The following is a 15039-nucleotide window of genomic DNA, read 5'->3' as shown; positions in this document are numbered from 1 at the left end:
GCATGATGCCGTCCTGCCACCAGGGGGAAGACTGCATACGCCCTGGGCACTTGCTTGGGGCTGGCCTGGCTGGCCTCAGCCTTGCCAGGCATTGAGTAGATTTGAACTCACAGCAACCCACTAAGACAGTGCACAAATCTCTTCGGGAGTCCAACTGGCTCATCTTTCTCCCTGAGTGGTGGATTTAGATCACCCACACCTAAACTTAACCCACAATGTCACCACCAGGGAGGAAAAAACCCAAAACGTCATGGAGTTGATTCCAATTCATAGTAGAATGTCACCACAGTGTCCTAAGCTGTAACCTCTGCAGGATGGAGTCCTGGGAGTGCAGTGGGCTGAGGGCTGGTCTGCTAACAGAAAGGGTAGCCCGTTGAACTCGACAACCACTCTGCGGGAGAAAGAGGAGGCTGTCGGTGCCCATAAAGATGGACAGACTTGGAAACCTGAGGGAGCAGTTCTGCGCTGTCCTGGGGGTTGCTGGGAGTGAGATGAGATGGAGTTGAAGGCAGTGGGTTTGGTTCATCCTATGGGCTCGCCAGACACTGGGTGGTTAGTAAGTGAGTGCCTGACCGTGCACCCCTGGGCTCTCACCAGCCTTGTTTCCTGCCACTTGTCACATGTGGGGACTCTATGAGCGCTCACCAGGACCAAACCCATTCAGACACACACGAGTGTGTAGCCAGCTTCAAAGGGGGCTTTGTCCGTGCACTTTTTAAAAGCCCCCTCGCCATTACCTGGAGAAAATGGAGGGCAACTGGGATTCTGCTACGCACAGCCATCTGAACCCTGTCATTTCCCCCACTCGGACTCTAGAAAGGGGCCCTGGTGGCTTAGCAAGCAACACTTTCAGCTGCTAATCACAAGGTCGGCAGTGCAAACCCACCAGCCTCCTCTCATGAGAAATATAAGGCTGCCTGCTCCTGTAAAGACCGACAACCTTGGGGCAGTTCTACCCTGTCCTATAGGATTACTATGTGTTGGGATCAAGTCCATGGCAGTGAATTTGTTTGTTTGTTTTGTTATTGTTGTGTCTGAATAGCAAGCATTTTCACAGGTCAGTAAATGAAGACTCCAGGCTGTCTCACGTTCTCCACGTGGCTCGTTTTGTAAAGGAAGCAAAGTTTGGGTGGAGGGTGGGGTACGCACCATGAAGAGCACGTCTGGCTCCCTAATATCACCTCTCACATGCCCTCTGCTTATCTTTATTTGGGGACCCTCACAGTCCTTGAAGAGCAACACAATAGTTAAGTGTTCTGGTGCTAAATAAAATGTTGGTAGTTCGAGAACTTTTTCGGACCACATTCCCCCCACCCCACCCCCAAAAAATCAGCTGGTAAGAACCTTAGAGCAGCTGATGGGTTTGAACTGCCGACGTTGAGGCTAGCAGACCAACTCAAAGTCAGTGAATCCTGGAACAGCTGAGAGGGAGAAAGATGAGGCAATTGACTTATGTGGAGATTGACAGCCTCAGAAACCCCAGGGGTTCCCTCTCCTCTGTCCTAAAGGGTCACTTTGAGACCTCACTTTGAGGTCAACTCGTTGAATGGCAATAGGTTTGGTTTTCGTAAGACTGAAAGGATGCCAGGTGGCACAGTTTGCACCCAACTGCTAACCTAGGGGTCAAAGGGCCAAACCCAGCTGGTGTGCTGCAGAAGAAAGGCCTGGCAGTTGGCTTTCAGAAAGTATACCACCAAGGAAGCTTTAGGGAGCAAAGCACTTCTGCTCTCTACTACAAGGGGTCGCTGTGCGTTGAACAGACTTGACTGGCCTGGATTGGGTTTGGCTTAGTAAGGTGTGGATGTGGAACATCTTATGGGTGATATTTCCCTTTTCCTTCCAAAAACAAAGAACGGAGGTTCTTTGGGGAGGAGAGAAGGAAGATGCACAAAACCGGGCCAAGGATTCCCCTGGTAACGAGGGTTCCTGGGGGACCTATGTGCTCAGGGTAGACAGCCAAGGCTGGCCCTGCAGGCATGGGGCCAGGCCAGGTGCCCTTCCGACCCTTCAATGTCACCTTTCCACAGCCAACGGGCCCACCGCCATGGCCTCTCCCCTCTGCCACCCCTCCCCACAAAGAGTAGGAGATGGGGATGGGCCAAACCTGTCCCACTAACCCACGTTTGAGGCGCCTGCAAGTGGAGCTGGGAATGATAGGGACGCCTGACTAGATACTCCTGGGTTCCCAGCCATGCTCAGAATAAACACACATTCCCGCGGGTCTCCGAGACTGCCATTCCTTACGGGGTCTTTCTTCCACAGAGCAGCTAGCCCAACGCAAACCACAACACCACCAGGGAGCATTGCTTCCAGGTGCTTCGGAACAAGGCTTTGAGGCTGGAGCTGTTGTGAAGTTTCAACATCTAACAAAGTGGAAATGGCCTTCTTACCTTGTGGCCGCCCTGGGTCCCCGCCTCCCGCTTCCAGGGCTCCACTCTGGTCTCCTGGGCCTTCAGACTGCCCCTGGGGCCACCGGGCCTCTCTTCCATCTCCTCACGTCTCCTCTCTCGGGCTGCCTCCAGGATGCACAGGCCCTCTTGGATTTGGGTGGGGGCACCCTTCTCCGAAAAGGCCCGCTTGACATCCAGTGGTGACCTCCTGCTGGTCCTCTGGGGGTCCCTCCACTGGGCCCCACTGTTGCCCTCATCCCCCCTCCCAACAGATCTCCTCAGGGTCCCTCTCTTCCGGTCAGCAGGGGGTGACCTGGCCAGTTCCTTCGGTCCCCTGACCAGCTCGTTCTGACCAGAGGCCTTGGAATCGGCTGGGTGGCTTGGACACGTGGTGCTATGGTGCCGACTAGCGAAGACTTTCTTCTCCCCAGAGATTCCTGTGGCGCGTTTCCTGGGGGCCCCGGGTTTGGGCAAGGTCCGTATGGGTGTTTCAGGAGCGGGGTCAGGCAAAGACCAGAGGGGAGGGCTAAATTTAGTGTTGGGGGCCCAGTCCAGGCTATCAGCCGGCTGCTTAATGGGATTGTGGTCTCTCTCCGTCAGCCTGGCCTGTTGCCAAACCCTCTCTGTCTGGGGTGTCCCCTTTGGACTCTTCTCACCCCGCTCCAACCCCCCTCGATGGCCCCGGCTCCACGGGGACGAGCTGCTGACGTCAGCCACGGGTTTCTCTTCCCGCTCCTGTACCTCTCCTGGGCCTCGCGCCGCCTGCTCCCTGTACTCGGCCATCAAAGCATCAATGTCCAGGACAGTGGATCGGTAGCCATCTTTGATTTGGCCTAGGAATGTCTCGCTGACCACAACGGTCTTCCGTCGGACAAGGTGGCCGGCTTTCGAGTGCCTTTGGAAAGCTGGGGTGGTTTGGAGAGTGTCGCTGGAGGCCAGCTCATTCCCACCGTCCTTCCTGTCATTCTGGAAACCAGTGGCGCCACCTGCCGAGCCCTGGTAAAGCCGGAAAGCGTCGACATCAATGATGGAGGGATCCGGAACCTTATCCCCCAGAGGAGGAGGTCGACGCTCACCTGGCTTCCAGTTCTTTGAAAGGCCAGCACTCTCACTCTGCCTGCCCTTGGTCCATTTCTCGCTGCCCAGAGGCTCCCGATGCTCTTGGTGGTGAAGAGAAGCTGAAGTGGACACGACAGGATGAGATGACAGCGGCCGAGGGGCTTTGCTTGGATAGTCCGTCACATTTTCCAGCCCCGGCTTCACAACACTCTTGGCTTTGTGGTCATCAGGAATCTGATACGTGACTGCAAAGAAGGTGGCCTTCGGTTCCACGGGAGACCTTGGCTTTCCCAGGGGAAGCGTTTGGCCGGCTGACATGCCTGGGCTCACGTCTTGGGCACTCAGCCCATCGTGGGACAGCGGAGGATTCCTCAGGGCACCAGCTTTGGAGGCCACCGACCCAGCCTGCCTCGGCCCCCCCTTTGTAGAGGGTTCTGAAGCCAGGAAGCTGAACTCCTCAAACTTCACATCATGCGGCAAAGTCCGACGCCGCCACCTCTCCATTCTCTGGTCCGAGTTACTCGTTTTCTGCACCCTCGCTTCCAGGTCCCTGGGGTCACTGCTGCTGTTGCCGGTGGCCGTGATTAGAGGCCCCTTCTGCAAGGGTGACGAGCCTGGACCTGCCTTTGCTGGAATGTCAAAGAGCTTGTCCTGAGCCCAGGAAGGAGGGTCTCGAGGGCAGCCCCGGGGTGGACCACTCTCTTCCCTGGAGACACAGTCGCTTCCCAACTGGTTTCTGGTTCCTTCTTGGCCCCTAGGTTGGACCTCATGGACGCTGGCCTTGGCCACCCTCACAGTGGAGGCCTCCGGCAGGCAGGCCCTGGCCGAGGCTCCCTCCTCACTGCCCAGCAGGGCAGCATTGTTGCAGATCACTGAAACCCCTTCTGTGCACTTGGGTGGTGAGCAACTTTGCCTATGCGCATCCTTTGATTCTCGGACATCAGGCCTCAGTCCCGTGGCCCCATGGGTGCTTCGAGCTTCCCAGATCAAGGTGGCCCTTTGAACGGACACAGGTGGACCTTCCACACTGCCTTCTGGGGCAACAGGGGGCACCTGGAGCGACAGCCGCCTCTCCAGCACAAGATGACCCGTGCCTCTCCGGAGGCTCACAGCCTTCTCCTCGGGAGCCGTGGGGACAGCCTCACTATGGGCGCGCTCACCCACGGTGTGCGCCACATCAAGCCTCGGCTCAACCCTCTGCGATGTGGGCAGGTTCTCCAAGGGCTTACAGAAGGTGTTATTACACCTCTCCCCCTGAGGAGATTGCTCTGGAAGGTCCCGCGTCAGCTTACTATTTGAAAGGTCAGTCCGTCCCAGTTTCTCCACCTTGGGCCTCTCGAGCTGCCCCGCGTTGTCTTTCTTGGGGGTTGTCTTTCCAGGTGAGACCGTGCCCAGCCAAGAGCCTCTGTCGGGCTTGGGCCTGCCCCCTGTGGCGTGGGTGTCAGGTGCATCGCCCAGGACTGTGGCTGAGGGGCAGCATCTCGCCTGCCCACCCACACTGTGCCTTTCAACGTGATGCTCAAACATGGTGGCCCACACTTTCTGGAAGCTTCCGCCATCTTCCACAGTGATGCCACCAGTACACAGGGACTCCACTGCCACTGTGCCTCCCAGCGGACAGCCGTTGGGGCCTTGGTTAGAGCCATCCCTCTGCTCCGGCTGTCCGGCTTTCTCCCGGAGTGGCCCTTGCTTCCGGGGAGTCCTGGGGGCTGATGATTCATCCACATTATGCCCTTCCTTCTGCCAAAAATAGAAAAAAAAAACAAGTAAGTAAACAACCCTACGTGAAAGCATTCCAAATGGGAAGAAGGATGTGAGATAACCGAGATGGCCACTTACAACATTAAAACACCAAAAACACCACAAAAGGGGGGGAAATGAAAGCAACTAGTGTGGGTGAGGCTGTGATGAAATGGGCAAGACAAAAACCCGGGTACAAATTTGGGAGCCCATCCGCATTGTTGGTATCGTGGCGAGCCTAGCTGCCTTCCAAATTTGGGAGCCCTCCAGGGTCATGATTACGGTTTTTAAACCTGTTGCCTCGGAGCGGCACATGTCCTCACACGACTTCTTCTTTGCCCGCAAGCCCAATTCAGTGGGACAAGCAAGTTCGACAGCGACAGACCAAAAACCAAAGGAGACGACTTCCTGCTTGCACCCTGCTTTTGCTTCTTCTAGGACTCTGGCTGTTAGTGTGGAGTCTGCTCGCTTAGGCGTGAGCGCTCTGCTCCATTTCTGGAAACATCTGTTTTCCACCATGGGGCTTCATTTTGCACTCCCACATGCAGTGGATGAGGCAGTCCCATTTTCCAAGAAGCTCACCCATGTTTGGTGTTTTCTGTTTTTTCTCGTAGGAGTGAGTTGGTCTCTCATGAGGGCTCTGACTTGCATCTCCCGAGTAGCTGATAGAACATCTTTGCATGAGCTTGTCAGTCATCCAAGTAGCTGCTCTGGAGAAACGCCTGTTCAGCAGCTGTTTGATGAGGCTGTCTTCTTGTGGGACCAAACCAAAAACCAAACTCACTGCCATCGAGTCAATGCGAACTCACAGTGACCCTACAGGACAGGGTAGAACTGCCCCCGTGGGTTTCTGAGACTGTAGCTGTTGATGGAAGCAAAAAGCCCTGACTTTCTCCCAAGGAGAGGCTAGTGGTTTTGAACACCTGACCTTGCAGTTTGCAGCCTAACTCGTAACCACTTTCTGGATTATGATGACAGTTTTTATGCATAGATGAGGGTCAGTCAAAGAATACAGCTGCCAGGGCTCCAGTTCACATATACATAGGTTTATCGACACAAAACATATTCCCTTCACTCGAGTCCTGGTGGTGCTGTGGGTTAGGTATTGGGCTACTAACCACAAGGTAGGTGGTTCTAACCGACCTCTCTAGAGAAAGATGAGGCTGCTGCTCCCATAAAGATTTACAGCTACAGAAGCCCCAAGGGACAGTTTTACTCTGCCCAATGGGGTCGCAAAGAGATCAAACAAGACATTGTATTGGGTCAATGTGCTGCATAAGACCTACTTAGAGAATTGAAAAGCAGAGAGGTTACTTTGAGGACTAAGGTGTGCCTGGCCCAGGTCAGGGTATTTTCAATCACCTCATAAGCATGTGAAAGTTGGGCACTGATTAAGGAAGACCAAAGGCGAATCGATGCCTTGGCTGGTGATGCTGGTGAAGAATGTTGAAAGTACCATGCACTGCCCAAAGAACAAACAGATCTGGCTTAAAAGAAGTACAGGCAGAATGTTCCTGAGAGGCAAGGCCGGCGAGACTTCATCTTACGTACTTTGGACATATTGTCAGGAGAGGCCAGTCCCCGGAGAAGGACATCATGCTTGGTAAAGTAGATGGGCAACAAACCAGAGGAAGGCCTTCAAGGAGATGGATGGTCACATGGCTGTAACTATGGGCTCAGACTTAACAAGTGTGAGGGCGGTGCAGGACCAGGCGGGTTTCCTTTGGTTGTACACAGGGTCACTACGGGTCAGAAATCCTCGACGGCACCTACAGACAACAACGGAACTCTCATCCACCCAACGATCCTTTGAAAGTCCTGGCATTAAAGGGGAAAAAAGTTTTCACCACGCATGCCAAGTTTCTGATGCCTCCTGAGGCCAACGAACAGACCGGGAAAGCTCTTTTTTCCAGTTCATCTGAGCAGCCAGAAGTCCCTGGGGGGTGCTGCCCACCAAAAGGTTGGAGGTTCAAGTCAACTCAACATGCCTCAGAAGAACGATCTGGCAACCACTTCTGGAAAAACCAGCCTTCGGGAGTGCTCAGGGGCGCAGCTCCACTCTGAGCCCCTCTGCCCAGGCTGGCCAGCGCTCAGAGTGGGCATCTCCATCTCTGGTGGTGAAGGAGCCACTGGAACACATCGGTCACTGCTTACCTGTGCTCTGGAGTCCTTCGGAGGCTCTGTACTTGGCTCAGGACACTTCTCATACTGGACGTCATGGCTGGATGCAGCACTTGAAAACCTGGTACAGACATGGGATTTATTCTTCTGGGGCTGGCAGCTGCCATTGCCCCCGGCCCACACCCCATGACTCGTGCAAGAACTCAGGAGGTGCAATCTGCCTCCAGATGATCAAACCACCCTGCCCAGCTTCCGGCACCAGAGGAAGTCCCTTCCCAGACCAAACCCACTGCACCAGAGTCAGGTCCCGCTCACAGCACCCTACAGAACTGAAAGCAGGGCAGACCCTTGGGGTTCCCTAGGCAGTCAATCTTCCAGGAGCAGCTAACCCCATCGTTCCCCTGCCCCACCCCCAAACAGGCTTATCTTTCTCCCCTAGAGTTTGAACTGCTGACCTTTTGGTGAGCAGCCCAAGTGTTATGCACAGTGCCAGCAGGGCTCCTGACAGTAAAGAGAGCCTACCTCAAACACAGCATCTTGTGGGGGCCGAGGCCCAGGCTGAAGCAAGGAGACCAGGGTGTTAGTCCCAGCTCTCCTACCTCTTCACTGCGGGCGCCTAGCGCAGGAGCTGGCCTCCCTTGTGCCTCGGTTTCCTCACCTATAGAACGGGTATAATTAACACCCCCTCAACCTCCTCTGCAGGGCAGATAAGAGGCAACCAGAGGCCCTAATAGCTACATGAGGGCATTTAGAGAAGAGTGAAGATGCCCCATGAGGGATAATTAATGGTTACCAGTCCCAGCCCAACAACAGTCCATGGCAGCCTGGTCACAGCGTCGGGAACGGGGAATGCGGAGCCACGGGTCTGTCTCTCCCTCTCTGGCTGGCCAAGTCACTATATCCTTCCACGGGCCTCGGTCTCTGGACTCGCCCGGTGGGGGAGTGAGGGGAGAAAGAGAGACAGAGGCTGGAACTTTCCTTCTCTGGAGCATTCTTGGTAGTGGATGCCCAAGGCTGTTGCAAGAGTTTGACTCAAGGCTGGGACAGCAGAGAAAGGGGTGAGGTGGGAAGTTGCAGCCCTGAAATTGTCCCTGGAGACCCACTAGTGGTTCAACACACAGCTACTAGTGAGACCCACCCCTGACGTGCCGTGGAAGAAAGGCCTGGCGATCTCCTTTGAAAAGGCTCAGCTGCGAAATCCCTGTGAAGGAGCATCAGTGTGCTTGACAACCAGCGGCTGTAGTCCACACGCAGTAAGACAGGGCCAGTCTCCCCGGGGCCAGGCACCCCAGGATGGGGCATTACCAACCTGGGAGCCTCCACTCTCCTGTTGATGGGAATTAGGGGGGTGAGTACCCTGGCAGAAGGCCTTGGACAAGCAAACATCTGTCCCAGCTCCGCTAGGCCCAGTGCCTTTAACTCCGGGTTTCTCCCGCCTGTCCGCACAAGATATCACTTGGTGGGGTGGGGGCTTTAAAATCTAGCAAAGCATGAGCCCCAACTCCTATCAATTGGACCAGAATCTCCCAAGGCAAAGAGCAGACATTGTGTGCTGGGGGCTCTAGGGCTGGGTGGGCCGTGCACCTTAGGCAAAGTATGTGAATGGCCTGCAGGTCACACCCAGGGACATGTGACATGGAGGGTTGTGGCTGAGAATCCGCCTGTGGGAAAACAAAGTAGGAGGAGATAGCAGAGGCGGGGCCAACCTTCCAAAACCAAACTCACTGCCAATGAGTCAATGCTGACTCATAGCCACCACCCCCCACCCCACCCCTGGGTTTCCAAGACCTTAGTAAACTTCTTCACAGGATATGTGACCAGTATCATTCCAGTCAGAAAACTGAGAACATCTGCATCATTCTGAGTCATTACTTTAAGTTCTGGTGGCACAGTGGGTTACAGGTGGGGCTTCAAACCACAAGATCGGTGGTTCAAACCCACCAGCTGCTCCATGGGAGGAAGATAAGTCTTTCTAGTCCCATAAAGCGTTACCATCTCAGAATCCCACAGGGGCAGTTCTACCCTGTGCTATAGGGTCACTATGAGTCAGAATGAAACTCCATGCAATGGGTTTGGCTTCCGGTGTTCTAATTCTCTCTGACGCCCAGTTTTCCTGTAGGTTCAGTCTTAAATCAATCTCTTTTGAGATGTAAAAAGAACAGATTCAGTAAGCTGAAGAACAGAAAACCTGCCTTCCCACAAAGCCTGTATCCTGAATCCAGATTCCTGACCTCCTCAACTAAGCTGGTGTTGCAGTGGATTAAGTGTTGAGCTGCTCACTGCCAGGTCAGCAGTTCAAACCCACCAGGTGCTCCTCAGGAGAAAGATGAGGCTGTGTGTTATCGTAATGACGAACAGTTTTGGAAACCCTAGGAGCCATGCTAATTGGTCCTGTAGGGTCCCTGTGAGTCTCAACTGACTAGTCAGCAGTGAGTTTTTCACGGGGAAAAAGGAGCCCTGGTGGCATTATGAGGTAAGCATGGAGGAAAACAAGGTTGTTGGCGTCCATAAGGATTGATAGCCCAGGACACCCCAGGGGCAGTTCTGTCTATCCTGCAGGGTGGCTGAGTCTTTAGCATTGACTTGCCGGTGGCGGGTTGAGTTTGATCGGGTTGGGCGAGTTAACTGAGAAGGGGAAGTCAAGGGCCAGGCACAGAGCTGTGGGGTCCTTGCTGAGCAGGCCAAGTTCCATACAAGGCTCTCACTTACAGTTTGGTCAGATCGACTGACAGTGGCCGCACCGGAAACACACTCCTCCTGGCCTCCGGCTTGGCCTCCACACTCTCAGCCCCCCAGCCTTTGATCTGCTTCTGGACACTCAGACCTCCCCTCATGGGTTCAGGGGGGGCTGAGGGGGTCTCAGGGGGAGCCAGGGGGACTGCAGACCCCACTGCCAAGGCCAAAGTACTTTCCTCCTCAGACAGGCTGCTGCTATGTTTCTTGATGCGTCCCCTGGAGGGCCCATGTCCCCGCTCCAGGGTGACCCCATTGGCCACTTGGCTCTGGCTCCCCGTAGGTTCTCGATCCTTTCCAGGCCCAGGAGAAGGGGACTCGGGCGCCTCCTTGGGCTCCCTGTCCAGTTTGGCTTTCTCCCTGAAAAGCTCCTGGTTGTCTTTGGGGACCACTTGGGCTGAGCCCCCCGGGGTCCTGGGGGTGCCTGTCTCCACCGCCTTAAACAGCATCCTCTCCTTCTGGTCCCGGGTTCGCGGGGTCACCTCCAGGAAATCTGAACCCTCCTCACGAAGGGGACTCTCTGCTTTGGCTGAACGTGTTCCTATGTCCGTGCTCGCCTCCAGGATGGGCCTGTCGGTTCCCCGATTCCAGGAGGCGGGACCAACTGGAGTCCCATTTCCACCGCTGGCCACCTTGTGAAGCAAGCCCCCTCTGCTCTCAAAGGGGGCTGTGAGTTCCACGGACAGGGGCCGGGGCTTCCTCGCCCACGTCTTCTCGGGAGAGGCGGGCGGAGGCCTCCCCAGTAAGACTGCGCCACCTTGGGCTGACTCCAGGAAGATGGCCGACAGAGGCCTTCTGTTCAGGCGAGGTCTGGCCTCCTCCACGCTGCTGGCCTTCCAAAGCGGCTCCTTGGGGCCCCTGGCCTCTGGGGTCACAGCTGGCCTTGTCTCCTCTGACTGGGGAGTGGATCGGGGCAGGGCCCCCATGGGCTTTCTGGGCGGCAGGGCCGGCTTGGCAGCCACCTCAGGCGGGGAGCCAGCAGGGAGCTCCTGGGACCCCGCAGCCCTCTCCTTTCCCAGAGTGGGCCTGGTTGGGGAGGTTTCACAGCGAGCCATGGCGCTGGGGCTGGGCCGCAGGAAGGTGGCCTTGTGGAACAGAGCAGAACTCCTCGGACCCTCCTGGCCCACCAACATGGACATCCTCGCGTCCACAGCCTGCGCCCCCACGCCCTCGCAGGGGCCACCGGAGGAAGATGGCCTGCTCAGACCAGGCCTCAGAGACACATCAGGGGCCTTTTCCTTGGAGAAGGGTTTGGGGGCAAGTCTCGGCAGTGGGAACAAGTGACCTGGGCTCCTGAAGGGGCTTTTCCCCTCCAAATGCCTGGCCGAGGGAGCCCCTGGGGAGTCCTCTGTCTGGCAGAAGTAGGTCCTCTTCAGAGTCGCCTCCTTGGTGATCTCAGTGAGGCCTGGCACTCCAGTCTGGGATGTCAGGGACCCCACCTGGACCCGCGTCACCATGGTTACAGCCGAGGCGCCATGTAGATCATCCCAAAATGGAGAAGCTGATGCTACAAAAAAATAAAGAGGGCATTTAAATTTTCAGTCAACGGTGGAGCCCTGGTGGGGGAGTGGGCGACACACTGCTCTGCTAACGGCAAGGCCAGCATTTCCGACACACCAGCAGGTCTGCTCCCATAAAGAGTCACGTCTCGGGAACCCACAGGGGCAGTTCTACGCTGTGCTACCAGGGTTGCTATGGGTCAGCATCGACTCCACGGCAGTGAGTTTGGTGGTGATGGTGGGAGGATAAGGGTTCTTAGTAACAGGAGCCTGTTCTAAATAAAAGGGGCCCTGGTGGTGTTGTGGATTACAAACTGGGCTGCTAACCATAAGGTCACTAGTTCAAACACACCAGCCTCTCCTCCAAAAAACAGATGAGGTTCTCTGTTCCTGCAAAGATTGACAGGCCCCGAAACCCAAAAGGCAGAGCATTCTACTTTGTCTCCTCCACTTGGCTGGGGTGGGTTAGGGTTTGGGGGTTCTAATAGGAGGAAGCCTGGTTGCAGTGGGTTAAGTTTTGAGGTGCTAACAGTAAAGTCACCGGTTTGAAACCACGTGCTACTCTAGGGAGACGAGCTTTCTACTCTCATAAAGAGTTCCTGTTTCAGAAACCCCAGAGAGCAGTTCTACTTTGTCCCATAGGGCTGCCATGATTCAGAGTCGATTCAGTAGCAGTGGGTGTTTGTTGTTTTTGCTTTTATCGGTTTTATTGGCACATACTTTACATATCATACAATTCGATAGTTCAATCACATCAGGAAGAGTTGTACGATCATCACCACAACCAGTTTTAGTACATTTTCTTCATTCTTGTACTATCATTATCGCCCCATTTCACCCAACCACCCTGCCATACTTCCAAAGAATCATTAATCCAATTACTGTTTCTAAATTTTGCCTATCCAGAATTTCATATACAGAAAAACATTAAAATACAGCCCCCCGAAACACACACAAAGCCCCTAACAAGAATAACAAATTAAAACGTAAAAAACTCAATGGAAAAGAAAGCAGAAAATATTAAAAAACTAGAATAAATTTAAATGGAGCATAAGGGAGATGTAATGTGAGAGTGCTTTTTAACCTGACTGCATCTGCAACAACCCTAGTCCCAGTGCACTCCACGCGAGAGCAAGGCTTTCACACCCCGGGTCCGTCAGTGACCAGAGGGGCTTCCCCGGGCTTCCTCCACCTGTATTTCTATAGAGGGCTGTCAACTCCGCCTTTCTAAGAAGTCACAAAGAGCTGCCCTTTGTAAAGATGATACAGGAAATTTTCACCTGGCACCAAGCCCCATGCTCAATATAAACAGAGCTCAATCAATTAAGAAATCAATCTGTACAAAGCAATATCTCATGGATTGCATTTTACAGTTGGACTATATTCTCATAAACTGGTTTTGTTCTTGTCTTTTTGTTGTTATTGTTGATCTTGTTGTTTCTGGTATTGTTTATTGTTTTTGTCATAATATGACCGCCAAAGTAAACCAGAGTCATTCATAACCCAGGGACAAGTAGATGGATTCTGGATGCCCACATAATTCTAGCCTTAATCCAAGAAGAGCTGGTTTTTATAACAGACCCTGACTCGACATTCGCCTTCACGAAGAGATCATTGAAGGTAAAGGTACTGCAGCAAAGTGTGGTGAAGAAAGCAGATAGTGCCTGGCTATCACTTGGAATCGTGTCTGGGTCTTGAAGGCTTGTATTCAAACAAACAGCCATCTAAGTGCGGCATCAACTAAGCAGTCCACACGGAAGAAGCACACCAGCCTGTGTGATCCAAAGATGACAGCAACAAAGCCCAAAAATGATGACGGGAAAAGTCCCAGAGCGTACATGGTGACGCCCAACTTGTAGAAGGTTATGGAGGACTGTGGGGCACAAAATCCCTCTGCAGTGTCTGCTTGGATTGGGTTTCTGGCAAATAACTCTAGTCATAGGTGAGGGACTCAGACAGTTTTACTATCAGTCAGAAATTACTATAACCTTGATTATGGTGGATCGAGCCATGGTAATAATATGATATTTGGTCAATTGGCCTCTCTCCTTACCCAACCTGAATTAGTTCTACACTCATATTTCTCAATTGTTCCAAGAAAGAAATTTCTTCTCTGGCTTTTAAAATAGTTTTGGTGGTTTTTGCTTTCTTACTCTTTATTTTTATATTTATATTATTGTTGTTGTTTTTCTTCTTTCTGTTTCATTTTGGTTTTATTGTTATTGTTTTTGTTAGGTCTCCCAGTCTAGGATGCATACAGACAATAACTGATACAACGGTTTATTGGGAAGAGAGGGGAACTGGGGCGTGATCACAGGATTCAGGAGATGGAGTGGATTGTGATGATGTAAATACAACTCTTTTTAGAAGTAGTTTAACTTTGGAAATACATGATATGTAAATATTATATCAAGAAAGCTACTAAAAGAAAAAAAATCACGGGAGCTATTTAGGAAGTGGCATGGCTCTGGGTGGTTTGGGAAAGATGGGCAGCGTCGTCAATGCCACTGATATCCAGGATTATGTACACCTGCACATTTCCTCCCTTTCTCTCTTCACACAAACACACACACACACACACACACACACACACCAAACATCGAGTTGATGCTGACTCACAGCAACCATACAGGGCAAGATAGAACTGCTTCTGAGTTTCCAAAACAGGAAAACTTTACAGGAGTAGAAAGCTTTGTCTTTCTCCTGAAGAGCGGCTTGTGGTTTTGAACGGTTGACCTTAGTTGCAGGAAAATGTAATTAAAAGATAATGGATTTTTTTTCTAGAACTTTTTGAGGCTTTCTTGTAAGTATATGTACAAGCGTATGTGTATGTATATGCGGGAACCTTGGTGGTTTGGTGGTTATGCATTGGGCTGCAATCCAAAAGGTCAGCAGTTCAAAACAACCAGCCACTCAAAAGGAAAAAGAAGATGCTTTCTACTCCCATAAATAGTTACAGTCTCAGAAACCCCCAGGGGCAGTCCTACTCTGTCCTATAGGGTCGATGGCAGTGAGTTTGAGTTGTATGTATGTGTGTGTGCATGTACATGGATATGTACGTATGTGTACGTACATGTACAAACAGCCCTGGCAGCGCTGCCAGGTTAAGTGGTGGACAGCTAACCACCAGGTCCATGGTTCAGACCACCAGCTACTCCACAGGAGGAAGATGAAGCTGTCTGGTCTTGTGAAGATTTACAACCTTGGAAGCTTGAAGGGAGAGCTCTAGTTTGTCCTATTGACTTGATGGCAGCGGATTTGGGTTTGGGGGCTCTTAGTAAAGGGATCCCTGGTGGTGGGTGGGTTAAGCATTGGGCTGCTAACCAGAAGGTCATCAGTTCAAACCCATGAGCCCTTCCATGGGAGAAAGATGAGGCCGTCTGCTCTCACAAAGATGCACAGTCTCAGCAAGCCTACAGAGGGTTGCTAAGAGTTGGGATTCACTCGATGACAGCATTTGATGTACATATGGGAGAGCTTAAAAAATGCCATAGAGA

The 15039-nt window shown here is 52.9% G+C and overlaps 1 protein-coding gene across 2 annotated transcripts in view; it reads right to left on the bottom strand.

The window, feature by feature from the left end:
- The window catches only part of KIAA1671 (KIAA1671 ortholog), a 136750-nt gene that overhangs the window by 107485 nt on the left and 14226 nt on the right, over nucleotides 1–15039 (bottom strand). Inside the window, exons 2-4 of one of the 2 annotated variants that reach the window (XM_045291314.1) lie at nucleotides 10020–11550; nucleotides 7344–7431; nucleotides 2391–5189 (exon numbers count right to left, since the gene is read on the bottom strand). In XM_045291314.1, the coding sequence (XP_045147249.1) occupies nucleotides 2391–5189; nucleotides 7344–7431; nucleotides 10020–11500 (4368 nt within the window). In that variant the 5' untranslated portion in view covers nucleotides 11501–11550. Of the gene's footprint in view, nucleotides 1–2390; nucleotides 5190–7343; nucleotides 7432–8448; nucleotides 8468–10019; nucleotides 11551–15039 lie in introns of those variants that run through there. The other variant, XM_045291315.1, reaches the window with a different exon arrangement.

Source organism: Echinops telfairi, unplaced genomic scaffold (genome assembly GCF_000313985.2).
Source record: "Echinops telfairi isolate 266 unplaced genomic scaffold, ASM31398v2 ScPeMD7_70;HRSCAF=299, whole genome shotgun sequence".
In the NCBI taxonomy this organism is placed as follows: Eukaryota; Metazoa; Chordata; class Mammalia; order Afrosoricida; family Tenrecidae; genus Echinops; species Echinops telfairi.
Note: the sequence above shows the minus strand (reverse complement) of the source record. Positions and strands in the feature narration are given on the sequence as shown.